Below are 27,309 nucleotides of genomic sequence, written 5' to 3'. Positions count from 1 at the left end.
TTTCTTTGATGGTTCAAATTCAGTGGTTCAAATTTGATGGTTCAAATTCATTTCTTTGATGGTTCAAATTCATTTAACTTAACAGATTTTACATGTAAACCATTAGCTCATACAATAGTCCTCTGGTGTCTCGGTACTTGAGTACTGGGTGGTGGTAGCTGATGAGGTTCGGCCGTACTGGGCAGGGCCCCTAGGTCTGTCAGTTAAAAGCAATAACTCTTGAAGTACTGCTGAGGAGAATAGCCCGGAGTGTACATCTCTGTGTTCCTTAGACCTTCTGACCAAAAGGAGGAGCTGAGGCAGAGCTCAGAGGTGCTCCCAGCTGGAGTCTGTGTCCCTGTGTGGGCCTTCCAGAAAAGCGGCTTCAGCAGTGTGGCACCGCTGAGGAAAATGGCGGAGCCGGGAGGCCTCCAGCAGGCAGCCCCTGGAGCCCCCGCTGGTGGCCACTGACCAGAGGGGGTCCTGCCAGCCCAGGCCAGGCCATCGTGCTCCTCCTGCCACCCCTCGGCCTGTGGGACACCCACTGCTGGCCTTGAGCTGCTAGAAAGCTGTGCCCACCCCCTTGGCACCCTGAGGCTCAGTTGCCGCCGTGTTTCGGTGGGTCTGCCTGACCCTGGAGGAGAGCTTATTGCCGAGAAGGGGGGAAGGCCTGGTTTTGCAGGGAGCTTTGTTTGGCCGAAGATGAGGAGGACGCTCATACTTTACATTCCCACCTGGCATGTTCTGCAGGTGAGAGGTTGTCCCAGTGAAGGCTAGGGAGCCGTGGTGAGAGGGGAAGCAGGGACTTTGTGGGATGAGGAACATCCCCACCTGCTTCTGCTGGGTGCGGGATGGAAAATATGGGGCGCTTCTGAGGGATTCATCGCTGTGCTGCTGCTCTGGCACCTGTGAATTTGGGACAGAAGGGCACAGATAGCTCCTTCTCCCTCTTTTACCTCTGAAGGAGTGTAGTTAAGAGAAGGCAGCCACTGAATGTGACTGACACATAGCTTGCTCCAACTTCCAGTCATCTCTCCTAGTAATTTTCTTGAAGTTGTGCAGGAATGTGAGGGAAGTAGGATGAGTTAGTGCTTACCAAGAGGTAAAATGTCTGCTTGTTGAACTTGAGGGTTGCTTTTCAGACATCTGTGTGACGTTTTTATTTTTTTTTTCCAACCAGATACTTGTTCAACCTTGTTTTTGTTCAGTCAGAAGTAAATCATTTTGATAAATGATCTTTTAATACTCAGTTTGTGGTTCTCTCTATGTTATCAAAGAATGCCAGGATGGTTGAGGCAAGCAGGGACCTCTAGACCAATAGCCCTGCTCAAGCAGGGTCAGCCAGAGCAGGTTGCCCAGGACTGTGTGAAGGTGGGTTTTGAATATCTCCAAGGATGGGTAGTCCACAACTTCTCTGGTTGGCCTGTACCAGTATTTGACTTCTGTCAAAGGGGGGAAAAAAATGTTTTATTGTGTTCAGGTGCAATTTTATGGTTATTAATTTCCTTGGCCTTTTGTTGAATTAATACTTTGTCCAGGGAATGGTGAGCAAAATGATGAAGAATATAACCGTGTAGGAGTATATTTTCCTCCTCTGGAGTTCAGGCTTTTTAGAGAAACACCTGGCACCTAGTATGATAAAGGCCGACCATGGAATTCAGTGTGGTGATCGTATGAAAAGAGCAGGCACAGTTTTTGTGTCTTCCCTCTGAAGCCAGTGATCCTGTTTGGCTGGAGAACTGTGATGTGGTGGGATAATCTCCAGTGCTACGGGGACCTCTCATAATTTATTAGCAGAGACAACAGAGAAGAGCTTTTTCTTTTTTTTTATGTTATGTAATAGATATTGTTATATGCTCTTGCAATTTTTGGTGATGAAAGTAAAACTGTTTTTTTTTCTGCAAAAGCAAAAATTAGCAAATCAGAAACTAGCAAAATGAGATAAATTTTTCATCCATTGAGGTAAAACTGACAATTTCTGCCTTTAAAGGAATATTTTTATAATAAAATTAATTAATATAGATCAAGATAGGTATGCAGGGAATTCAGCCACAGATGCTAAGTCCCAGCCACCAACAGAATTATGTAAGAAAATATTTATAAAACTTTTGGTTGTCTTTAGAAGCTGTTTGAACTGTGTAGAACACCCATACGAGAAGCTCGATGCCTTTTCCTCAGTGAAGAGCAGAGGTGTGAGGTGGAAAATGTCTCCGTGGGTTTTGTCTCATATGCACAGGTGATCTGCTAGTACATATAGGGCTGCTCTTAGAAAAATAAGTTATTTTGGACTGAAATATTCTCGTAATATTGATGATAACATTTGGAACAATTACATGTGCATTGTTAATTAAATTAATGTTCATTTTGCAGCATTTTTAGAGGCTGTATAGCATTCTGTGGTGTACTGTGCTCAGCTACATAAATATACTATGTGTAACTATAAATAAATAAGAGCAATATACTTAGAACATTTTTTCAATTTTGACAAAGTACTTTTTTTTTTTTTTCTTTAATCCTGCATCCTGGATAAGTTCTTTGAATCAGTTTTTGCATTTGTTATATTCCATCTATTATTAGGGCTGTGTTTACTGCCTTGATCTGAAATGTTTTCTGTTGACCTCACAGTGCTGGCCCTGAACAAGGCATGGGTCAGGATTTACAATGTGAAAACTGCTGTCAGAGGGATTAGGAGGGACCTTTCTGATGCAGGCAGTGCAGAGCTGTTGGGAGCCGGGACTGCTCAGGTTTAGCACATCAAGGACATTTGCCTTTTGGGCTCGCAGCATGAAATGTTGCATTAAATCTTGCTCCCAGGAGACTGAGCACTATAGAAGTTCTCCACAGTGTGAATATGGCTTTAAAACCAGCCTGCCAAGTGCAAGTCCAGGGCATTTAGGAAAATTGATGTTAGAGCATTACAAACCTGCAGCTTTGTCACTGTTTTGTGCTTCTTCAAGGGTATCCTGTTGCCAAGTGGCTGAGATCAGTCAAACCTTGACTTCCTTAAAGCTAGGAGTTTCCTTTTTGCCTTTTTGGTGTTGGCCGTGCAATTGGCCAAAAGTTCCCTGTCTTCAGGTTTGCCTCGTAAAGGCTAGGCGGTGCCTGAGCGTGACAAGTCCTGTGCTCTTCTGGTAGGTGAACCCACAAAGTGTTTGTTCTTTTCCAGAAGCACTCCTCTCATTACTTCTGGAGTCCTTGCAGCTTTTAAATTCTACAGCTGAGACACAAATCAAGTGCAACTGCGCGAGGTGTACATCCTACTAGCCATGTTTGAGGCACGAAAGGTTGAGTGTCAGTGTGAACTCTGCAGTACTCTGTAGGGGAGAGTTACCTGAGCTTGAGTGACAGTGCGTGTGTACGCAGGACAGCTGTTCAGTGAGCCGTGGGTCGTGAAGTCAGAGAACTGATAAGCAGCTGAACTCCTGAATGAACACGTACCTCAGTGTGAAGATAATTCATGTTTATTTTTTTGAGGGGTGGGGTGGGAGGGCGCCTCTTGCTTTGTTTCCCTCTTTTTGCAAGAGGGAGCTCGTCGATTTCCAAACATACAGAGTACGTGGTTGGTATTTGTTGAAGCTATTGGGCTCGACTGTTGCACACGTAAGAGGCTCGACCATCAAAGGATATTGCAACATCCAAAGTCTCTTAGCAATCGCTGGGGCATAACCCTTGCACTGTTTAATCAGGTACTTGGGGTGTTAATCTTCTGCTCCCTCTTGGTGTTGCTGAATTGCTCAGGGGTTGGTTTTGGTCGTTGTGTTAGAAAGCCCTCGGAGTGATGGGGTTAGAAGGAGCGTTGCTCATTGCTGATGGCTGAAAGTAATGTTTTTTTTTTGCCAGGGCTGTGTTAGTCAGTGTGTGTGCATGATAGCTTCAAATGGCCAAAGTATCTTGGCAAACACAGGACTGTTCAATTTGAAACAATTCAAAGCGAAATGTGAATCAAAATAATTCTTACAGTTTAAAAACTTTGTAGAAGACATGCAAAACATGAAGTTAGAAATGAAGTCATAGTTCTGGAAAACAAACCTAAGACAAAATAGTCACAGAATACTATACTACGAAGTATAGTTCGTAGGGACTGCAATAACATGAACGTGAACACCACCTAACTTTCAGAAATTGGTGGGAACTCAGCCGTGATCACATCAAATTGAGATGTTTAAAGTAGATATAAATGAGCAAGCAAATCACTTTTGGTTTTTGAACCAGCTTTAAAGACACTATTGTCTCTCCTCCCCCTGCACCCTCCACCTCCACTTAATCTCCTATCTGAATTAACGGGAACAAAACAATTCATCCTGCGATACTGTCAACTTTAGACTAAGGGTATTAACTGAGTGATTTTTTTCTATTATTTTTTTCCCTCCTTGTGTGGTTAGACTGAATGAATAAGTAGCTTCTAAATGACTACAGTGTTTCTTAATTCTGAATACTGGCTTACTTCCTGCTTATATGTGCCTGACCCATTGTGTACCAAACACAGGAACTAATCAACTGTGCATGTAGTGCAGTGTGGTGTTTGTGCTCAGCATGTTCTTCCTGATACCCTAGAGAATTGTAGCAGATCACTGCTATCTGTGAGCGCTGCAAACTGAGAGGTTTGGTGAAATTGCCTTTGTAATGTTTTGAAAAGTTAGCATGCTTTGTAAATGTTTAGACTGCTCCATGCTCCTTCCTTGAAGCTGGGGTTTGGGATGATGTCAGCTTTGCCTGGCAGAAAATAGACCGTGATCATCAGGACGTTCAAGATGTTCTAGATCTCAAATATGTATTCTGATAATAGCGTTCATATTTGGTTTATAGGCAGGGAAGAGAGCTTGTGTATCCTATTTACGTGTTGCCATTTAATGCCATTTAAGGAATGACTGCTTGCATTTAGGGATTAAAAATGTCCTCAATTGTTTTATTTCCTGAAAATCTCTTCAGTTTACTACAACAATCGAGCAATTGCATAGTGAATGTGGACAAGCTCCTGTCTGTTTGCTAGAAACGTTGCTTCTTTGAGATAATATGAGCCAACAGCTGTTCTACTTGATAGCAGTATGTCTTAATAGGAGATAAACATTTTCTCTTGCCTTAAGGAATGATTCCCAGACAAGCAATGGCTTACTGATCATAAATAAAATGTCATTTAATATTAGGAATTTAAAAACAACAAAACCCCCAAAAAACATCTTCAGTGTGAATATAGAAAAATACAAAATGCTTTTTTTTTTTTTTTCAAATTTGACATTAATCATGTTATTTCTTCTCACTCTCATCTGCTTTTACCTCCACTGCTCGTACCAGCTACCTTCTTGGGCTGAGAACCAAGCTAGGAAAGGGAAGATACCAGCATCTTAGATATGACTCAGGGCTTATTCTTGCACACGCGGAAGTTTGAAATTAAGTTTTTCAATGCAGTTTACTTTCAAAAAGACTCATCTATTTTTATCGTATGATTTTATGAAGTTGTAATTTTTTTCCTTTTCACTCTGAGTTTCAGGATGTTTCATCACAAAGAGCTTGAGATCAGTCTTAGTGTTTTCCCTTTTGCTTCAGTATTTGTTTCTGATGACAATTTTAGCAGTAAGAGAATAAAACTTGAGTTATTTCTTAGTCTGTGGATGCTTAACTATCTCTTAGCACGTTCAGCATCAATACAGGTGACTGAGAGCCAGGGGCTGGGCAAAGCTGCTTATGCTCTGAAATGTCATCAGAAAAAGGGCTCAGGTGTCTTCCTATACAGAATGGGGCTACCATTTTCTTCAGCTCTGCTAAGTTTAAAGATTTTTCTGTACTTTATTTTAGTTGTATCAAAGTACTTCAACTCTGTCCTGATACTGTGAAATACGTAAAGTGAATTTATTAAACTAAAACAATTTACAAATCCATGCATTGCTTTGTTGAACGCTTTTTTCCTTCCTATTATCGCATCCCTTGAGACATCTGTCTGAAAACCAAAAGTTGAAGCTAAGCTTCCAGCTTAACAAAGCAAAAACAAAACAATTGTGGATATTTTTTGGACTGAGAACATTCTGCTCTGTATCTTGTTGCTGCAGCATACCACTTGAATGAATATTGGTATATTTGGTTACGTTTCTTGAGCTTCTTCCTAGCCTTCATGCTAGCGGCAGCAGATTTACTCCGTGATAGCTTGGGGTTGTTTTTGATTGAAAAGAAAATGTGAAGTCTCTGGGGGGAAGGGGAAAAAGATGAAGACTTGCAGTTTGGTAGGGCTCGGTTTTCCACACCTTTTGGAGAGATACCACATTTTTCCTATGAAGACTTGTGTACTTGCGCGTGAGATAAGCACGCCTGCTTCAGCTGTTCTGGGTACGGCATCAGAACCAGGTTGTTTTAGTATTGCTTCTAAAAGCCTTTACTGAAATCTTGCGGTGTGTTTCTTAAACATGATGGTTGTAACTTTTGCAGGTTTCTGTAGCTGCATCAAGTGCTGGAAGAGGATCTCCAGCAGTATCTCTTGTGCAGTTGCCTTCTGGTCAAACTGTTCATGTCCAGGGTGTCATTCAAGCCACACAGCCCTCAGTCATTCAGTCACCACAAATGCAAGCTGTTCAGGTTAGCTCTTTTATTCTTCTGTTTTCATGAATATTTGGTGCTTCATTACTCGTGCCCCTGCCCTCATCTTCAGCTTCTCTTCATTCCTGCCAGCGCTGGGAGATTTACTCGTGCAGTTGTAGGAAGGTGGGGGTGGGGAGGGCGGTGGCAAGCAGCCAGCTAGTAGCAGCTCTGCAAGCATTGTGTAGCGATTCCTTAATGCTTCCTGTTTATTTCTTAAGAAATTGTGTCTTGGAACCCTGAACTTTTGCAACAGCAAGTTTGTGTAATAACATGACCTTGTTTTAGCGTACCTTGCAGTTCTTCCGTTTCGTTCAACTCTGCGATCGTCCTGATTCGAGTGGAAATTTGCAAGTGTCTCTTGTACTGTATTTCTGAGAGCATCTGGATGTGGTGGAAGTAAACATAGCTTCAAATGATTCCTTGTTGGTGTAGCAGGCTCAGTCAGAGCATCTGGTATTGCTTTCTGTGGGTGTGTAAATGTAAAGAGCAAAAATAAGGGCAGCCTCTAAATATTTATTTGGCAAGTCTTCACGTTTAAACCTGCTGATGTTAGAAAACAGGGACCAGTACAAAATGCTTAGAGAGTTTTCAGAGCTTTTAAGTAGTAAAACAGACTGGAGAGAATGACTTTGCACTCTTTTGCAAATGACTAGGCAAGCCTCCCATTAGTGTTTTTCTTGTAGGCAGGAGTGTCTTTGATCTGCGTTTCTTAAAAACTGATTGCAAAATGAAGGCTGAATTGGTTCTTGCAAGTAGAACTGATAATCTCTAAGAAAGGCTAGATAACAGCTACATGTGAACTGTTTACCTGCAGTCCTTGCAATATAGGAAGGAAAAGACAAGTGTATTGTCAGGCTTCTTGAGAAGCTGCTTTTAAACTTTTTAGTAGCTTTCAAGTATAATAGATAAAAAGGCATATGTAAGTATATTTATCTTGGAGACTAGAAAACAAGAATAAAACCTTAGCCAGGTACTCAGTAGTTCATTTGTAGGTGTAGATGATGGGCCATGGTAAAGTTTGGAAATCCTAGGTCGCTCTTGAAAAGGTGCAGTGGATGGCAAAAGGCTTGGGTTTGGTCAGACTTGAAGGCAAATCGGGGTATTAAAAAAAATGAATACTCTTTTTTTTTTTTTTTTTTTTGGAATTCTTTCTAACTATAATTTGCCAGGGTGAGCTTTATCAAATAATTATGTTATAGTCATTCCCAGATTCTGTCACTGCTCTTCTTTAAGCTGGTGTCCTTGGGGCATACATACAGAAACAGTCCTTGCTTCAGAGCTCAGGGGGAGGAATTTCTCCAGAATCTCTTGACAGCTGCTGCTGTGTCGTCTTAGGGGGTGGAGATCGACTGTGTTGTATTGAGTCAACCCTGTGCTCTCTTTCCCGAAGGAACAGAGATGGGAAAGCTGTGTCCTGGTTAATACTAACTTGTTAGTTCCAGGCTTTTGCTTTGCTTTCACTTGAGCGTGTTAATGGCGAATAATGTGACCCTCCCAGAAGGATTTGATGCTTGAAAAAAGCCCTGTGAAGGACTCCAGTACAGCATTACAGAGGTTGCCTAGGCTCTTCTGTGATCTTCTTAAGCACTTTATCCTGCCACCTGGCACTTCCTCCAGATTGCTTGGCTTTAACTTAGTGTCCTGCTTCTGCCAGATAGTGGGAGACTTGGAAAATGGTATCAGTCTGCTTAAATAAATAAATAAAATATATAAATAAAAATATCTTGAAGGCTGACATTAAAGCCTGTGTGACCTCTCCTTCAGACACCTGCAGCTTTAAGCTGGAAGGCATTTAACTTTTTTTTCTTGTAACACTATTGCTTTCTGGATGAAAAAATACTTACCTGCATTGTGTTCTCTGTTCTGTTATTGTTGTTTTACTTGTAGGAAGGCTTGCAATTCAGATTATTTGACTTTGCTACTTGCTTCTCCCCTGTAATAATTCAGGTATTGACAGAGGAACATGAGCTCATGGCTGTTGTGAGCTATATTTGTTCAAATGCAGAACAGTGTGTTAAGGCTGGAGCAGTCTGACTGATGGCCAGGAGAAATGGCACTGGTTCCCTTCTGTGAGCCTCGTGAACATGGCTGCTTGCTATTAGAAGAAACAAACATTACGTTTTTCTCTCTTATCCTGATGAACTTCTGACACTTCTTGTAGAAAACTTCCTCTTCCACATAAAAACGCTTACATTTCCTTGTTATTTTCTTACCATCTTATCAAAGTGCTGCTGTTCCTGACTTCTTGGTTGTCTTCACAATCAGGAAGGGGTGGCCATTAGTAACTCTACATGTAAGTGCAATGAGAATGTTTAAAGACCCCAAGCTCTTGTTTTCCTGCTGTTTGTCCTCAAACCATTTTTTTTATTTTTATCCCGTGGAGTGAAAGCTCTCTTTGAGTTATGCTGCCCAGGCTCTTGGCTGTGTAATGGTGCCTTTAAAGGTTTATGCCAGAGGCTTGAAGGTTGATCCATGAGCCGATCCACGTAGGGCACTGGAAATGCCTTTCAGATCTCTTTGGTCAGCATTGGTTCATCCTGCAAAAGAACGAATACAAACATCTTGAAGCTCTCATGTTTCCCCAGTCAGCTCTGAAGCCTGGTTTGGAGCTGTCTGCTTGTCAACATGCAGAAGTGCCTCTCATTATTTCCAGGTCTGTTTTAATTAGATATGCATAACGTTTTAATAACATTCCTATCTACTACCCAGCAAAATTGAGGCTACATTTTATTTTTATTTTACAAAATTGGAATGCAATAAAATTAACAAATAGAGAGAAACCCTCGTTGTGCAGTAACATGTGGTTCTTTCAAGGTTCAGCTGTACAGGTTTGAGATGGAGTGACACAGGTCCATGAACTTCCTGAGCCTTCCAAGCAGTCATTTTCTGTTGGTCATGCAGATTTTGTTTTCAGGCACCAAATGCTGAGGCCTGGCAGCCACATTACTTCTCGAGGTTTGTCTGGTCTTTCCTGAGCTGTAGAGAAGTCTCCACCCAGGTGGAACACTTGAGCCTTCTAGTCACTTCACTCTTGTTTAATGACATGAGTGCCTGTTCAGCATTAGTTTAGAACAGTATTTAGTCTGCAACTGTATTATGGGCTTTATGTAAAAGGTCATTTTCCACACCACCATTTCCATACTGCTTCAGTTTTGGAAATCTTATACACCAATAGTTCTGAGTAGTTGCAAGAATCAAGAAATCTGCATGTTTTTCTTGTTCAGTAATTGGATTCTGTTCTGTGTAATGTAATATTTGCTGGTGAAGAGTGTGATTCAGCTCCAGGCCTTCATGTATTTGGTAATTCTAAGAGAAAAGAAACTGTGAAAATAATAACTGAGAAAATAAAATAGATATTGTGGACTTCAGAAAAGTTTCTAAAAGTTTCATGAAATTGCTAAGCAGTGTATTTGTATTTATGAACGTGATGATAAGTGTAATTTAATAAATGTATATTTAAATAAACTTATTTTCTAAATAGATTTGGTGTGGTTTTGAAGAAGTTTTTGTCTTGTATACAGTTATCTAAGGTGCATTCACGCAGTATTCTGCATTTTAAATGTTTAATTTTAATTTAAAAGCTAATTGTACAATATTTTTACATTTAAAGAAATCTATATTCGATACTTTTCTTGATGTCACTAACAATGTAATGTGGATTATTTATATTTTTTCGAAATGGAAGATGTCAGCTAAGTGCCTGTGCATTGCTAACGTCATAGTTTGTGATGTGTTGTGGAAGAGAAGTCCAAGATCACATGATTTGTAATTTTTTTAAGAAGTGCATAAACTTCCTGTATGCAAACGTGGAAGGAATTTTTAAGAATAATCTTTTTACTTTTTTTTTAATGAAGTTATAAATTTCAGAAACTTTGCTATTACAGGTAGCATCGATTGCAGATGAGTCTGCAGAATCAGAAGAGATAATTGATTCTCAAAAACGTAGGGAAATACTTTCAAGAAGGCCTTCATACCGGTAAGGACTTTTGGTTTTGTTTTTGCTGGTTTTAAAGGCAGGTTATATGTAACAGCAAAGCTGTCTGATAAAAGCCAGTGACTTAATTTCTCATGGATATGGAATTTCAAATATATGAAACTATCTTTGTTCTCTTTTAGAAAAATTTTGAATGAACTCTCTTCAGATACTCCTGCAGTCCCGAAGATTGAAGAAGAAAAGTCGGAGGAAGAAGGAGCGCCTCCTGGAATTTCTCCAATGTCCATGCCAACCAGCCTGTATCAGACTAGCTCAGGGCAATACAGTATGTTTGCAAAGATCTGTGTTTCGTTGCAGAACACAAATAGGAACATTTTTTTTCTTCTAAAAGTTCCATAATGAAGTAGAGATGTTTTGGTGAAGAAGAATGAGAGCTTCTATATTTCTAAATAATCTAAATTTTTATGTTTAATTTCTCCTAACGTGGGCACAACAGGCATTTTAGTCTGCTTCTCTTAATGCTTGTTGATTGCTAAGCTTAGTTCTTCTAGAATTCCTACGCATTAAAAATGTGGAGGTGAGGCTCAGATGAAATGACAAATGTTGGCACTGGGTTATGTGTTGTGTGCGTGTACAGTGTTATAAACCATTGCAATTTCATGTTGCTGTGATTTGATGTGTATTAGTATTATATGCTACATGAAAAATGACAATTGGTGAGGAGTTCCTTTTTTAAATGTAGGGGTGGAGCATGAAATTCTTTATTAATTTTGAATTTTCATTTTTAAAACAAATTATCTCTCAAATTGCCAATGATTAACACTTTTAACTGCAGAATTAAATTAAATTGTAGTCTTCAACATTTGGTACTTTATCCAAACACAGGCTAAAAGTTAGTTTCACAGTTCTACTCTCCATAGTTTTTTTTTAATTCCTGTGTTTGTGTTGAAAACATAGCATAACTTGCTCTCTATATCTTCTCTGTGCTTAAGCGTATCTCATCTAAGGGATACCTTTCTAATAACTTTTTTTTTCTAATTATGTATTTGATAAAGTTTCATTCCTGCAGGTATTTTTTAATGTCTTCGTATACATAGACCTGCTGAAATGCAGGTATTTGCCATTGGATATAATGACAGCAGAATCACAAAAGGAATGTTGTTTTCTGAAACTTTGCTTTGAGAACAGAAGAAGTTTATTAAAACATGAACAGTAGAATATAAAAGAAGATAAAATGTCTTTGTGCATGCAGTGTTCTAGTCACCCTTGGAATTCTTCATTTATTTTTAGTTTGTACAACTGAGTTGTTATCAAGTCTGAGAAAGCAGAATGAGCATATAAAATCTGTGCTTCTGCATAGAAAGTAATTTTGCTTGGAGTTCCTAAGCTGCTTTTCTTAACCGTCTTGTAAGGTACAGACATAAAAATCTGCTTTGTGATGTCCATCATTTGAAATGCTCTTTTCCATGGACTTCTGGTCATGCTAAATGACAGTTATCTAGTCCAGAATCTGTATTATTATTATTTTTTCTTGGGGTGGTGGTGGTGGTGGTGTTAGCTTCAGAAGAGTATTCGCAGTTTAAAGACTAAAAAAGAAAGTGCTGTAGTGTCCATACTATGCTGTAATGAGCCTTCAAACCTTAAGGATTTCTAAGAAATGAGTAAGAAATCCCAACTCGTGATAAATTCTTCTGTGAAACCAGACTTGTGGTTACAGGAGACCATTCTCACGTCTTAATGGAAGGATATTTTAGTTTGAATGTTTGCATAAATAATAATGGCATGGAAGCGTGTAAAAGAATAATGAAAATCTCAGTCTCTTGTTCAAACAAACATTTACTTTTGAAAAATCAAAGAGCAGAGAGCGTCACTAACAATGTGCTTGAATTAGCAGAGTCTATAGAAATTTAATTAAATCTCATTTATCTAAATTTAAGCCTGGCTTTAGCATGGGTCAAGCATAGAAGAATTCTGCTTCATGCTGCTTTTTCTTTCAGTGAGTTCTATTGGTAGCTTTTTTTTCAGTATATTTAAGATAACTAAATCTACAAATATTTATTTAATAAGTTTCAGACATAATGAGACCTGGCTTCAGGATGTCACAATGTCAGTCTTCATAGACCCTACTGATTGAAGCTTAAAAATACATTTTGAGAGCCTTGTCTTCCTGGAAATTGCTTTCTTACTCAATTTATTAATTAGATGTTTTTGTTTTTAAGTTTACATTTCCAAGTTAAAATGTCATATATCTTTTGCTGCAGTGAAGTCTGTTCTCTCCACTTCTCGTTAGGAAAAAATACAGCCTTTGTCCTTAAAATTACTGCTGGCCAGAAGAGTTAACATCTGAGGTTGAATCCAAGTGGTAGCAAGGATGGTCATCTCCTTGTAGTAGATGGAGTCTTAATTCGGAATTTAGCAAAGAGAGCTTGGCTGTTTGCTTCTAGTTCTGACAGCAGGCCCAAAAAGGACAAATGTGCAGAATTTCTGAGCAGCTGTGCTGCTGCCTGCCTGGGGTCCCCTAAACCCAGGAAGGCTGTGTGGGATTGGAACGTCTCCCGTGCTGACTTCTGGCTGGGTGTAGTGCAGAAGGTCACTACATAGATCTATTTTATCTTTATTTCTCTGTATCTGCTTATTATCACTGTATCTGAGTACCTCTCTTTCCTTGAGCAGTGTTGGTGGCCTGGGTTCTCCTGTGTAGGCAGCCAGCAGTTTGTTTATAAGGTTTTTGTAGTGTCCATGGCAATGAAGCGCTGGCCTTGTAGTGTCACTCCAGCTATCTTTCCTGTGGGCTGGTTTAAAATATACCATATGTCACAAAATTTGCTGAATCCTTGGTTTTCTGTATTTCTCTCTCTATTCCTGAATGGGAGAGGCAGCTTAAGAGTAGCTGAAAAGATAGTTTAAGGCTATATGTTGGTGTCGGTAGGTACGTGATAATTATTTATGGAAGATCTTGATAACATACTTGGTTTTAAGATAAATTTACTTGGTTCTGTTATCAGCACTGATGGCTGCTCTCTGCTTACTTTTTACCAGCCAAAATGATACGTTGCCATGGTTTCCAAATACCACTTTCCTTTCCTTAGAGTTCTTGGCTTTGGCCTGTGGAAGCAGATGGACTGACAGGCATGACCAGCTAGATGAAATGTAGGTTTACATCCATCACCTTGTGATTTTTCTGTAAGAATATACACTTTTTCCTAGGGTGGTGTCTTTCTGTATGAGCCATGTAGCTGGATTTGCTACAGAACTACTCTGCTGGCTGTAGGTCTGTCACAGTGGTTATTGAATACTGAAAAAATTGGTTTGCCTCACCTGTGATAGTGGTCTAAACACACGAGTTGTTTGTTTAGATGGAGATTGTGAATCAACTTCCTTCTTTCCTTCTTGCACAAGTGTGTCGTGATGTTCTTACTGGAATAGTGCAGGGAAAATGAAAATAACTCGTTCTTTTGCCATCTGTTTTGGTTACTTGCTGTCTTAGGAAAGGTTTTTAACAATTTTTATCAATTACAGGATTAGGAAATATGCTGGGGAAGACCAGCTTTTCCCTGTCTTGGGAGGGAGGGAAAGATCTGATCTTTCTGAATGAGAGGTGTTGATCATACCCAGAGAGTGGTGGCAGTTTCACCTTCAGTCCTAGCTAAGAGAAGCTGCATCCACGTGCATGATGTACAAAACCAGGAGTTGTCTGGGAAAATCCAGTACTCTATGAAGGCACAGTTTCAAGTAAAGCTCCAACACAAGAAGTATCTGTGCAGTGGTTGGGATTAGGGCAGTGAATAGGGTGGGAGGAGTGTCATGTTCATACTAGGGTAGGATTCAGTCTCATAGGAGAGAGAGTGGAGTACATTCTCTGTTATTTAAAAATAACTGAATTGTGATCTAACTGAACAGTTGAACTGACTTTATGTAGCATGGTACTCTAATGGTATGGGGACATTCTTTATAATGGTATAGCACCTTTTTTTTTTTTTTTTTTGGTGCTAAATCTGTGTGAGTTCAGTGTTTGAGTAAATTTCACTTCCCTGGGAGGTACTGACATTCTGCTGGGAAGCTCGCATGCTCCTGAGAACCTGCTATTGTCCTGGACCTAATGAACAACAGAGGAGACAATGATTTATTCTTACTTCTCTTTCCTCTAAGCTGCCCCCAAATGGGGCGCTTCCTGCTTTGGAGGCCAGACAAAACCAGCATATTGCTCTTTTCTTTCTTTTTTTTCTTCCTGCAATGCCTTACGGAGCCTGCCTGTAGCGTGCATCTGGTTGTGTGATGTTCCCCATCCTAAGGGTGGGACCGGAGGGCATGCTGAGCCTTGCTGCAGATAAAGATCATCCTGAGAGGAATTCCCTGTCTTACCCCAAATAGAAACTAAATTAGCTAATTGGATTTGTCCACTTTGTTAGGTGGTTCTTGTATTTTGAAATAAATTATCTGAAGTTTTATGGAATAGTAGCAATCTACTAATAGCAGTTAGTGATTAGTAAGTAATCGCCTGGTAGTGTTTCAGTGCTCTGTGGAGCGTTACTATCTTATGTTGTACTTCCAAGTTAGCATATTGTTGTCAAGACAAAACATCTGAAATCAACTGTCTACCTCCAAAATTCATGTGGGTATCTAACAAAAAATGTATCAGATGATTGGAGCTGAACATTTAAAAATGTCCTCAAATATTGTGAACCTGGCCATGAAATCTGAGGAGTTGACAGTCCTGAACCTGTACTTACATATCACGTTTGTACCATCTCAGACCACTTCAAATACAATGCCAATGATCGTCGTTTAAATATCTTCTCAGGGAGACATAAGCCTGAGGACTGGATTCTCTTCTAAAAGTTTTTAATTAACATATTCCTGTTCTTGATGAGGGCAATGCTAATTTGAAAAGGCATAGACAATTAATGAACTCCGTAGGGAATTTCATTTTTGTCTAAGTATTTAATTACGATGAGCAAGCTGCAGATTACACAGCATTTTATTATTTTTTTTTGTGGGGAAAGTATATTTTTTGTATTGTTGACCACACAGGAAGAAGACTCCATTCTGTTTCTTTTCACATAAGCCAGACTCTTTACAGCTGTATAAAACTTGGGAAAATGTTTTTGTCCTAGGCTTTCAGTCGAACTAAGAGAAGGAGGAAGAGTGACTGTTAGAAGAATTGTTACTCTTCTGTCTAGATGTCCTGGGTTTTATGTCATGGGATTTGATAGATTTTTAAAATAATCTTTTTATATTAGTGTAGAAAACTGCAATTCTCTAAAGCTAAAAGCTACCAGTCTTTTTCCCTTCTTGTGTTAAAACTATTTCAGGACTTTACAGAGAAATTTACAGAGAAAAATATGTGCAGCAGTTTTATTTCTTCCCCTGGTAGACACATGGCATGTACTACACAACAGGCTTCCTATTTGTGAAAATCAATATTAATGGTAATGTGTTTTGGGTTTCTTTCATACAATTGCTCATTCAACAAGAAGAGGATGTGGAGTCCTATCAGACAGTGTTTGTTTTAAAAAGGGAGATGTGCTTTAGCATGTTGTATGTCTCTTTCTGTTGCCTAACCTGTCATTTTCTTTTTATGTTTAGTTGCTATAACTCAAGGTGGTACAATCCAGATTTCTAATCCACCCTCTGATGGAGTCCAGGGACTGCAGGCGTTAACGATGACAAATTCAGGAGCTCCTCAGCCTGGTGCTACCATTGTGCAATATGCAGCACACTCTCCTGATGGCACACAACAGTTTTTTGTTCCTGGAAACCAAGTTGTTGTTCAAGGTATTGTTTATTAGTCTACTACATTTTACTTTTTTCATATTAAACATTTCTTCCTAAAAAGCTTTTATTTTGTGCTTACATTGTAGCACTATTTAAATAACATTTCTGTATAATATGAAAGATGGTCTTACAAGGAGACTGAGTTCCTTTGTTCAGTAAAGCAGTTACTTCTTTAGATTAAAAAAGTTATGAGGAGGAAATAACAGGATAAAATCACCTGCTTTGAATGCTTTTGTCCATATTCTGAGACGTGTTTAACTGAAGTAAAGATGGTGTTGCAGTTTGAACTGAGATGCAGAGTCTGCATCTCATTTAGTATATGAAACTAACTTGTTTTTTCAACAGCATTCATACAACACGGGTTCTGAAGTTACTTGGAAGGTTATAAGGCTATGTTTAGGGCAGAATTTCCTTGCAGTTTGTGTCTTGCCATTATTGGAAAGGAGAGCCTTTCACGAAGCTGATTTTCTCACAGAAGAACAACTTACAGGTCCTGTGAAATGTATACATGTGAATTGAACTGTGAATAGTGAATTCTTAAACCCTACTGTAGTTTATACAGGATTTCCTATTCTTCCCCTGTTCCCAGCCATTCAGAAATGCTGAGGGAAGTGGAGAACCAAACATACATTGGATTCTTATCAATACCAGTGGGATTGAGATTTGGATTATATTGAGGAAACCTTTTGGAAATGTGTACAAGATTTCTATACAGAGACACTAAATTAATGCTAGGGAGGATATAGGGAATTTATTTTCCATTTTCCTTTTTGTCTTTGTGTCAGTACAGAGGAGTAAAGTAGGAAACATGGGTGAATGCTTCCTTAAGCCAGAACAGCTAACTGAAATAAACCATGAGAAGGGTAGGAAGACTTTAAACGTGTATTCACAGAATGGATGAGTGTCATCAACTAAATGCAGACACAGATAAAGAATCATGAAATAGTTTGGGTTTGGAGCGACCTTAAAGATCACCCAGTTCCAACCCCCCTGCCATGGGCACGGACATCCCCCCTAGATCAATATGCCTAAAGCCCCATCCAGCCTGGCCTTGAGCACCTCCAGGGATGGGGCATCCACAGCTGCTCCGGTTCCAGTGCCTCACCACCCTCTGAGTGAAGAATTTCTTCCTTGTATCTTCGAATCTAAACTTACCCTAGTTTGGTCTGAAATAGTTGGTAAAGTCCAGGTCAAGGATTTTTTTCACCCTGATAGGGATGTTTGGGATAAGTTCTGTCTTTAAGTGGCTGTATCTCTCCCTTTGCTGTAAAGGAAGCTCAGGATGTAAATAATGCTATTAGCTTGTAAATATTTAGCTTTTTGGGACAGTACTAAATAGTGACACCAAACTTGAATTCTTCCATTGCCTCTGGTTAATTCCTTGCTGACATATCATGTCTTTCTAGGACTTAGAAGCATTTCAATGAAACTTTAAGACTATAATGTGAAAAAACTTAAAATGGCCTTCATCATGCAGAGAGCACTATTGTAACTACCTGAAGTGTTACTAGGTATATGTTCTTAGTGAAGCCTTAAGACCCAAATTTGTTATGGTGTTGTGTCCCCCACCCATCCCACACCTCCAAATTTCCCGTTCTGGTGATGGTGCATCTGTATCTCACCTCTGATGAAAACCTTTGAAACAAATTCAGAGACAATTACTGGATACCTGCTACGTCCTGTTTCTGGAAGTTTCTAGATACTTTTCACTGAATTGATTTGTTTTCTGTCCATGCTTAGCAAAGTTGAATTTTCCTGGAATTCTCTGTTTCTTTGGCCCAAACAAAGACTGGTGCTTTAGTGATATTCATGGTGGTTGACACTGAAGAAAAATGCTACATAAAATACAGAGGAAAAAATACAAAGGGAATAGTAAGTGAGCATGAACTCAGGTGATCAGAAGAGGTTTCAAATTATTAAACACTGTTGTTCCAAACAAGTCCTTTAGGTGAAAAATAGAAGTACGAAAGCCCCTGAGAATGTATAAGGTAAGAGGGATCTTGTTCTGCTAATTGCGTGTCAGCAACAAACCTGAGAACCTGAGTTACTGAGGATGGAGTGGGACAATGGAGTAGTAAGTCCTTGCTGCAGGTCATGCTGTTTGATGTGGCTGAAAGTCCTTACGTATATAGGTGATGACCAAGTGTCATTTATGTACACTTCCTAGTTGACTGGCTATCAATACGTGATATCATGATAGTGCAGATTATAAGAGGAAAGCAACATTCTGCTTAGTAAACTTTCAACCTGCACGTCTATATTTTTATAACGATTTTGGGTAGACAGTATTTAATTTTGACTTCTAATAATTATAGAAAAGAGGTGGGACAAACCCCACAAACATCAGTCCTGGACTGTAAAGTATCTGTTTCAGAACCTTTGAGATAGGGTATTTAGATTTTTTCCTAAAGGATTTGTTGATGAATCTCTTGTGATAATGGTTGGCAACACACAAACACTGTGCTTGATGTTTTCTGATAACCTGTGATGGAAAAAAGGACTAATATAAAAGGGCCAAAGATGTTGATCTATGTGGTATTTTGTTAGCTACTAATTTGCCTCATTTTGCCAGTAAATGGAGCTCTGATTGTCCTGATGGTTTCCTAATACAGGTTAAGGGCTTTTTGCTAGCTGAAGAAAAGGAAGTGTTTAATTTCTAGTGAAAATGAGTTTAGGAAAATCATATCAAAAATATTCTGTTTGGCTCTAGGTGTGTTTTCTTAGTATGGTCAGTGATATTTCAAAGATCCGTGGCTGGTATTTCTTCAGTGCTTCAGTTCTGATCTTTTATTCACATGACCTTGAAGTGGTCCTAGGATTACAGGGGGATCCTCCCTTTCACTGATGCTCCCATTACTGCTGTCCTTGACATAGTTTCACAGCTATGAATTGCCAGTGTAAATTTGTTACAGGCACAGGCTTTAGGAGTTTGCTGTGTCCTGTGTACAGAACAGTGCCTGGACTGCTGGTTTGAATCTAGTTTCATTCAAGCTGGTGTAAAGGAGTAAATACTTAAAAGTCAAGATTTTTTGTCTTTTATTTATGTTTTAATAAGTCAGCCAGATATCTTGGACTTATTTTTGAAAAAGGAGGGAATGGCTGGAGGGGTTGCCCTTCTTCAGAGTTACTGTTCTGCCTGTTAGACCATCTGAAATCATTCTCATTAGGTTGACTTAACTTTGTTGGAGCTTTCTTCAGTCTTTTCTGAAGCTTTCAATTGAAACAAAATGAGTGGGTTGAAGATCTCCCCCTGCCTTCCACCCCGTCTTCCCCTCCTGCCCCACAAGGAGCTGTAGCCTTTCATTTACTTGTTACAGCCTGTTAAGCTCTGCTGCCTCACACGGCTGTCTGTCAGATTTCTGCCTTCTAGTGGAACTGCTCAAACCAAAACAATTGCACAAGTCCTTTTAAAATGTCACTATTTTCTGCCCAATCGAGATTTTATCCTAAATCATTCATGAATTCTGCAGTCATTTTCTTAATTTCTGTCAGTCAGTGCTCTGAATCTTTTGTCTCATTTTACAGCCAGCTCTGTGGTGAGTGCTTTCTGTAGCTTTATGTATAATTCAGGGGAAGAGAACTAAGCTGGGTTTACAGAAATACGGAAGGAAGAAAAAAAAAAGCTTTACTGGAAAAGCAGTTCTTTGGGCTGCAGTTTCAGTGAGCTGTTCCAGTGACAGAGCATATTAATGACAGCGGTAGGCAAGTGAGGTCACTGTGATGTCAGTGCTCTTGCTTGTAATCCTGCACATGCTTGCTAGTTTGGAACAGTTCATGCTGAGCTCTGGTAGAGGGACAGGAGAAGCCTGTGTGCAGAAGCTGGTCATGGCTGTAACAGGAGATGAAACAGGTAAAAATTATATTAGTCTTTTACATTATTTACATTATATTGGGGATGTTTAAGCAATGCTCGGTATTTGTGGCATTTTCTTTTGAACTTGTTGCTGTAACTTAATCTTTCAGAACTGGTACAAAGGCTGTGCTTATAGTCACTGTAGGATTTCAGAGTAATTTTTACAGTTTCATTGGGGGGGGAAATTTAGGGTTAGTTTGTAAGTTCTTGTACAGATTGATTCAGGTAACTAATATTTGATGGAGGATTTTGCTGAAAAAATCCACCACTTTTAAATCATTTACTATGGATATAGTTATATATATTGCTATGCTTGTATTTTTTTTATTTATTTTGTAAAAATGACACTGCCTTTTTTTGTTTAGCAATAACAGCTAACAGATTTGGTAGCTAAAACAGGCTTAAGCTTAGCTGTAAGATAAAGGTGTAAGTTGTTTCAGTGGTATAAATAAACCCTTTTGCTTCTCATATTAAAGTAAATTGTGGATAGAAGCAGATTTGAGAGCAGAAATTTTAAGTATCGCAGTGCCTGCTTGTTTTCTCCTCCGCTGTTAAAATGGTCTGTTCCTCAGCTAATTGAGTTCAAAAGGCTGACGTCACTAGATTTCCTGGAATCGTGTTGCAGTAGGGAACTGGAAAAGTTAAACTCCAAACAAGATACACATTGACGTCAGCCCCAAGTCATGCTGTGATTTAGTCAGTTCCTCTCTGCTTCGTCAATTGCCTCCGGCAGCTCGGTAATGTTAACCAGTTTGCAGCCGGTACCGACGTGCTGCTTGTTGCTGGTACGTCTTTTTTCATTAATCCAAAGATATTTATCTTCCCCGAGTCCATGCTTTGTGTTTTTATACACAAAGGAATAATGATTCATGGCTTGTTTAGCCAGTTCAGTGGTGAAGTTTAAAACCCTTTGATAATTTAGTCTCATCATTATGACTCACAGGAAGGGAGAATAGATACACCAATACATATCATGTATCGTTTTTTTTTTTCTCCTGTGTAGTTGCTGAAAGAATTCAAATGCAGGGATGCTCTCTAGTGTTCAAGCTATTTTTTTCCCCCAGGAGCTTGCTGATACAAAGTGCTTGATGTTTTTTTTGATAACTTGTGTTGTTTTTTTTCCAGAAATTAATTTGAAAGGGTAGTTGTGCTCTTCTGAATGTAATGTTGTGTTTGATTTCCTGTTAATAATTTCCTTTGTCTAAGTCTCAACTCAAAGCTTTAGGTTTTTGGTGACTTTTTTTCTCCCTTACAATTTTAAGGAGAGAAAAAAAAATGATCTAGGCCAACGTGCTAGGAAAATATACCACCTACAGGGTTGTTGCTCTGTTAACATTCTCAGCTCTTTGTCTGATACATGGGAATGATTTTAAAGCTCCATAGGGTTTCATTAGAAATGAAAACTGCTTTTAAAGGTCTGGCAGTCTGGATCGAGGTGTTGGGGATTTGTGTCTCAGGTGCTGACATGGAAGGTACCCTTCTGTGTTAAACACAATGATTATGGTGTACATCATGTGTATGAGTTAAACACCATAATTTTTTCCAAGGGTTATTTTAGCCTTCCTGTTTAAAGACTGTTTCATCTTTCCCAATCTCTTTTCCAGGGGAAACAGTACTTTCTTATAACATTTAGAGATATTACACAAAAATTAGCAGAGTTAGAAATAATCAATTTGTGATCAAGTCATTCACTTCATCGTAAAGCAAACATTACTGAGGTATGCTTTTTCCTTTTTTTATCTGCAGTGCCTGGGTTTGCTAGGTCTGTACCAACAACCAGTGACTTATCTGTGAGCACACTTGGCAGTTCATAGCTGAGCCAAGCTTTAGGCAGGGACAGACACTCTGGAACGTGGTCAGCCCATTTGCACAGACGTTGTTGCTTGCTTACGTGGTGCTTGTTGATCCCAGCTGAGATAGGGGCTCGCTGTTGCTGAGCCGTGTTGCAGGTGCATATCGCAGAGTCCCTTTAACAGCAGCAACAATAAGGCCTGGTAGGTAAGGTCTGAGTGTAAGTCAAGCAAAGACAACAGAGTTGTTGGTGCTGTCAGGCTGAGGTGACCTGGGTTATGGGCTTTTCCCTGTGACTTGATGTGTAAAGGGCTTCACTTTGTCTTCTAATTCACTGTAGCTAATGCAACGTAAGATACCATCTCTTTTTCTCCTAGTGAAGAGAGATAGACAAAGGTAGTTCTTGCAGTAGCCTTTAGAAAAAGAAATGTAATGTGGCCAGCGTGAAGGTGAGCCTGGAGAGTCTTTACATTTCCATTTTGATAAGCTGAAGTATCATCCCCTTGACATACCCGGGGCTCCTAACAGAAGCGGAGAACGCAAATCAAGGGTTAAGTCATTCTGTGATAGCAATGCGAGCAGCCCAAGGCCGAGGCAGCTGCTGGGCATTGCTCCAAGGCCGGCCTCAGTGGCGTTTGCTGCCTGCCCAGCCCTGGCCCCGCAGATTAATCAGAGCCCCGCTGCGCTCCCCCAGCCGTGCTGCACGCCCTGCTGCTGCTGAAGCTGGTAGGGATTTAGGGACAAGGCTGTGGGATTGTAGTCTAAACACAGCTTGAGCCAATTTTTTTTCTATTTAGTTAGTGAGCCACCTGCACAAACTGCATCAGATTAATGGTGATTTTTTTGTGAAGTTGAGGATTTGGTTTTGGTTCTGCCAGTCTGTTGTTGACTGATGTCTCTGCACTGCTCCACCTATCCTCCCCCAAACTGCTTTGTCTACATTTTATTTTTCCAATTTAAGTTTTTCTGTCACTTTAATATTGCTGTAAGTATAAATTAAGCATAGTTTAACACAGCCCATGGAATTTCATCTTTTATATTCAGTTGCTTTAATGACAAAAATTGAAGTTCTGTTCTGGGATGATAGGAAATGTTTATGGAGCTGAATAGGCAAATCCTTGCTTAAAAGTGTAAGGAGGTGATTTTTGTTTGATTTTTCTGTCAGACGAGACAGGCACTAAGGACTCCCAGCATACTTGAAAGTTGAAGTACGCAATGCCATAATGTAGGAACAAAGTATTTTAGAAAAATGGCAATGAGGTGAGTGTATCAGAAGGGCATTGGCTCGAAGATGAGATTTCATATCTGCATTTAGTGTGGGAGAGCTCAAAGCCGGCAGGCTCGGGAGATGAACTTTTGCACCCCACTTACTGTGCAGCTACGCCTCTTCCTGTGCTGCAGCCGCTGCTTCCTCGTGCCTGCTGATGCTGCAGCATCCTATTTGTGCTCCTCCTGCGCCAGGGACGCACTCCTGCTCGCTGTGAGCTTTTGGCTGTTCCATTTCGTGTTGGCAGCAGCAGCTCTCCCCAGTTTTCCAAGGGTTGCCAAGCTGCTGCCCTAGAGGAAGGGGCGGCAGAAGGGCTGGTACTGTTGCTGGCACAGGGAAGAGGAGCGAGTTGACTCCTAAAGCCCTGAAGCATCTGTTAGAGGATAGTGGCAGTATATAACCCTCAGCAGGACCGTCTTTTCGTGGGATTGTACAAACAGGAAATGAGAGGGCACGATCTGACAGCATTTCTCAAACAGCTTTCCCGATGCTGTTTGAAAGGAGCCATGTGGAAGCTTTCACAGGCTTCATTCTGGCTGGCTGGTGGGAGCACATGCTAGACCAATTTAGATGGCTTGCTTTACAATAGAGAAATGAGAGCTAGTCAGATAAAAAAAAAAAAATCTAGTTGTGACATTACAGGCCTGTGAAATACTGTGTGTAGTAGGGATCCTGATAACTCATCAATCAAAACCCGTTATTTCCAGAGAGACTTTTTGCAGAGTTCTTTTTTATTTTTTTTTTTTTATTTTTTTTTTTTTTTTACTGTAAAGATTTAAATATGATTCTTTAATACAGCTGCCACTGGAGACATGCCAGCTTACCAGCTTCGAACTCCCACTACTACCTTACCTCAGGGAGTGGTAATGGCAGCCTCGCCAGGGACTCTGCATAGCCCTCAGCAGTTGGCAGAGGAGGCAACACGCAAGAGAGAGCTGCGACTTATGAAAAATAGGTAAGGCTGCATAACAACAGCTGCTGTTGCTAAGTAAATAAAGAAAGAAATCACTCTAATAAAGTTTTCTTCTTAAGGTCATGAGCACTGCCTGTGATTGACAAAGGGAAGGAAAGAAATTCTTTGTCAGTCATCCCATGTACTTAGAGATTTGATGAATATTGGCCATTAAAACCATTGGTCATTAGAGCTGGCCTTATCTCAATGGATTTTTAGTTCTAAAATTTTATGGTAAATCAAAAATCAGTATTGGTGTTGTCTGTTACTGGTCATTTTTGTGATAATCCAGAAGTATACTTACTGTTGAACGATTTTATTTTTTTTCCACTGCCAGTACAATGACCAGTACGGGCGTGCTCATCTTGAAACTTCCCTGGAAATAATTGGTCAGAATAATATCTGAGAATCTCATTAGCAGCTGTCCATTTATGATGCTGTGAAGAAGATTCATTTTAGGATTGAATGATAATTACAGAATTTCCTAACTATCTCGCTACTGTGATAAGTTATTCTACGATGCCCTTGTCATTTAGCACACTGTGTGAAATGGCTAGCTGTATATTTTTTTTAATTAGTTGACATGGAATTGACCGTATGCTGTAAATACCTGTCTTTCTCTGCACATTTTTCTTGCTATTTTTAGGGGACTTCCTTTTTTAAATCCTTATCAATAGAAATTAGATTAATGCCTTCAGGAAGAAATAGTCTGCTATGCAGATCTCTAATACATTGAATAGCCAATTATGGTTGAATTCATGGTATTGCTTTGCTCTCATGCCTGTCCTTACTTTAAATTCCTCACCAGGATTGCTGCATTGTAGTGCTTCCCTTTGTTTCTCCTCTCTTCATTTTTAAAACTAGTCTCTATGCTGTCTCGCATATAACTTGCTGCAAAGTTCTGTTCTCACAAGCTGACTCTTTTTAAAGTTCCAAAAAGTTAGCAGAGTGGAATCCCAGTACTTACAGAACTTCTTTTAGAATTGAATGCTTGTTGAGATGTGCTTCTGAAAGTGCTATCTAAAGTGTGTAGCTTTGGTATAACAGAATTCTGAGCAGAGCTGTGGCAATGGCTCTGGGCTGTCATTTGCCAACACGACAAAAAAAATCACTGAAATATGCCCATGTGGACAGTTCTGAAAGGCTGAAAAACTGTTTGGACTTAACTTCTTGGTTAAAAACAAAAAACTACAGCAGGTTTTAAGCATGGCATCTATTTTTTTTTATCTGAAGAGAGTAGTGTTACGTTTGTATTTTCTGAAAGTAAGTTCTTTGGGTTTGAATTCAAGATTTTGAATGCAGAGATCATACTCCAGATAAACACATAAAAATGGAGTATGACTGGAAGAAGAAATGCTGCTTTCAGTCTTAATGTGTCCCTTGGTCATCGTTTACTGTGCTTTTCTCAGTTCCTCTGTGTATTCTCTCATTGTATTTGTTGGTGCTGAATTTGTTTCAAGTTGGTTTAGTTGTTTTGAATTGCATTTTAACCATGTTATTGCATATGGCTGTTATCTGCTGTTCTGTTTGTGCAATCCAAGAGTTGTTGTTGTTAGTGGTGGTGGTGGTGGTTGTTGAACCTCAGGGATTGCAGGTAATTTCATTTATCCAGTCTTTGCCGTATTGTGGCTGTTCCTGTAGTCATTTGCCTTGTATTGGTTCCAGGGAAGCTGCCAGAGAATGTCGCAGAAAGAAGAAAGAATATGTCAAATGTCTTGAAAATCGTGTGGCTGTGCTTGAAAACCAAAACAAGACTCTCATTGAGGAACTCAAGGCCCTCAAAGATCTTTATTGTCATAAAGCAGAATAACTGTCTTTCATTTGGACCTTGTTTATTATGAACTTTAATCAAGGCATGAGAGGAAGCAATTCTACAGATTGCCATATGAACTTGAGAAAGAGACACTTGAGGCCCTTGTGGAACCCAGTTTTGCTTAGTGTTTTCAGACTGATTTGGGAGATATTCCAAAATTTGGAATTCAGTCGTAGTCTCCCTACTCTGCTGAGCTTTCTAATAGCATGCAAATGGCTTTTTTGTTTGCACTTTTTACTTCTGCTTTTTGCAGGGAAGCTGCTAAAGAATGTCGACGTCGGAAGAAAGAATACATAAAATGTCTGGAGAGTCGTGTTGCAGTGCTAGAAGTTCAGAACAAGAAACTTATAGAGGAGCTTGAAACCCTTAAAGACATTTGCTCTTCCAAAACAGATTAGTAGAAATATTTATTATACTGTGAACTGACTAAAATATTTCCGGTTGCTTTATAAGGCAATACATAGCCAACATGAATTATGGTTTTCTCTTTGTGTCATTTATATTATATTCCAACTTCTAACATTCCCAAAATGCTTTCCTGCTTTCTGTCAATTCATAGCTCCAATTTCAGGTTTTCCACGCTCCTCCTTTCCACCTCCCAAGGAGCCAAATGCTGTTAAAAAAAAAAAAAAAAAAGTGAAAAAGTGCATAATTTCTAAGAGCTGTTTCTTTGCCATATATTTACATACTACTTTTTACATGTTACTGCTAGTGGCCTGCACATACAAAATATTTTACAGTTGTTTTAAATGAATCACAAAGGTAATGCATCCAGTAATACAAGAAAATCAAACAACCCAAGGTATCTCAGGAAAGAGTTTATAAAAGAATGTTATGATTACATGTATGTACTAGCATACTAGTCTACAAATGATTTTATGGCATATTTTTATATTAGTTGCTTTGTGGGGAAAAAGAAGTATTGTATTGCTGTCACTGAGTGCCATGGTTAAAGATAGTTTTTAATAGAACCATGTTGTTTAACCTGTGTAGTGTCTGATTTCCTTTAAACATCTGGGCTTTTTTTTTTGTGGGGGTGGAAGGGGTGGGAGGCTTTTAAACCTGTGAGAGTCTAGAAGGGAAGGAAGGAGAAAGGCACACATAAGCTCTTCGACATGATGTGAAATATGTTGTAAATATCTGAAAACAGCTCTCTGATATATGACTGCTATTCACTTACATTGTCTGTAGTTTGTGAAATACGTGGTTTATTAGAGTTCAGTGTATCAAAATTCAATTTTGCATCCTGAATACTTTATTTTAGATTCTGGACAGTTGTACACAGTTACCTATAGTGAAGGCTGATGGTGTAGTTCTTTTCATACTTTCTGCAAAGTACCAGGAGGAAGTAAACGTGGCTTACAGAAGGAAGCTTCCC

General features: G+C 39.5%; 1 protein-coding gene across 16 annotated transcripts in view; it reads left to right on the top strand.

Moving 5' to 3' along the window:
- CREM (cAMP responsive element modulator) overlaps positions 1-26,915 on the top strand; it is a 33,239-nt gene extending 6,324 nt beyond the window's left edge. For 3 of the 16 annotated variants that reach the window (XM_068673512.1, XM_068673515.1, XM_068673514.1), the window contains 7 exons: positions 2,102-2,215; positions 6,397-6,543; positions 10,431-10,522; positions 10,663-10,805; positions 16,067-16,255; positions 23,965-24,121; positions 25,784-26,405. In XM_068673512.1, coding sequence (XP_068529613.1) covers positions 2,102-2,215; positions 6,397-6,543; positions 10,431-10,522; positions 10,663-10,805; positions 16,067-16,255; positions 23,965-24,121; positions 25,784-25,928 — 987 coding nt within the window. In that variant the 3' untranslated portion in view covers positions 25,929-26,405. Of the gene's footprint in view, positions 1-2,101; positions 2,216-6,396; positions 6,544-10,430; positions 10,523-10,662; positions 10,806-16,066; positions 16,256-19,885; positions 20,106-20,753; positions 20,894-23,964; positions 24,122-25,783 lie in introns of those variants that run through there. The other 13 variants (XM_068673516.1, XM_068673518.1, XM_068673519.1 and 10 more) reach the window with 9 other exon arrangements.
- Positions 26,916-27,309: the final 394 nt, after the last annotated feature.

The sequence above is a fragment of the Anas acuta genome, chromosome 2 (genome assembly GCF_963932015.1).
Source record: "Anas acuta chromosome 2, bAnaAcu1.1, whole genome shotgun sequence".
Taxonomy (NCBI): domain Eukaryota; kingdom Metazoa; phylum Chordata; class Aves; order Anseriformes; family Anatidae; genus Anas; species Anas acuta.
Note: the sequence above shows the minus strand (reverse complement) of the source record. Positions and strands in the feature narration are given on the sequence as shown.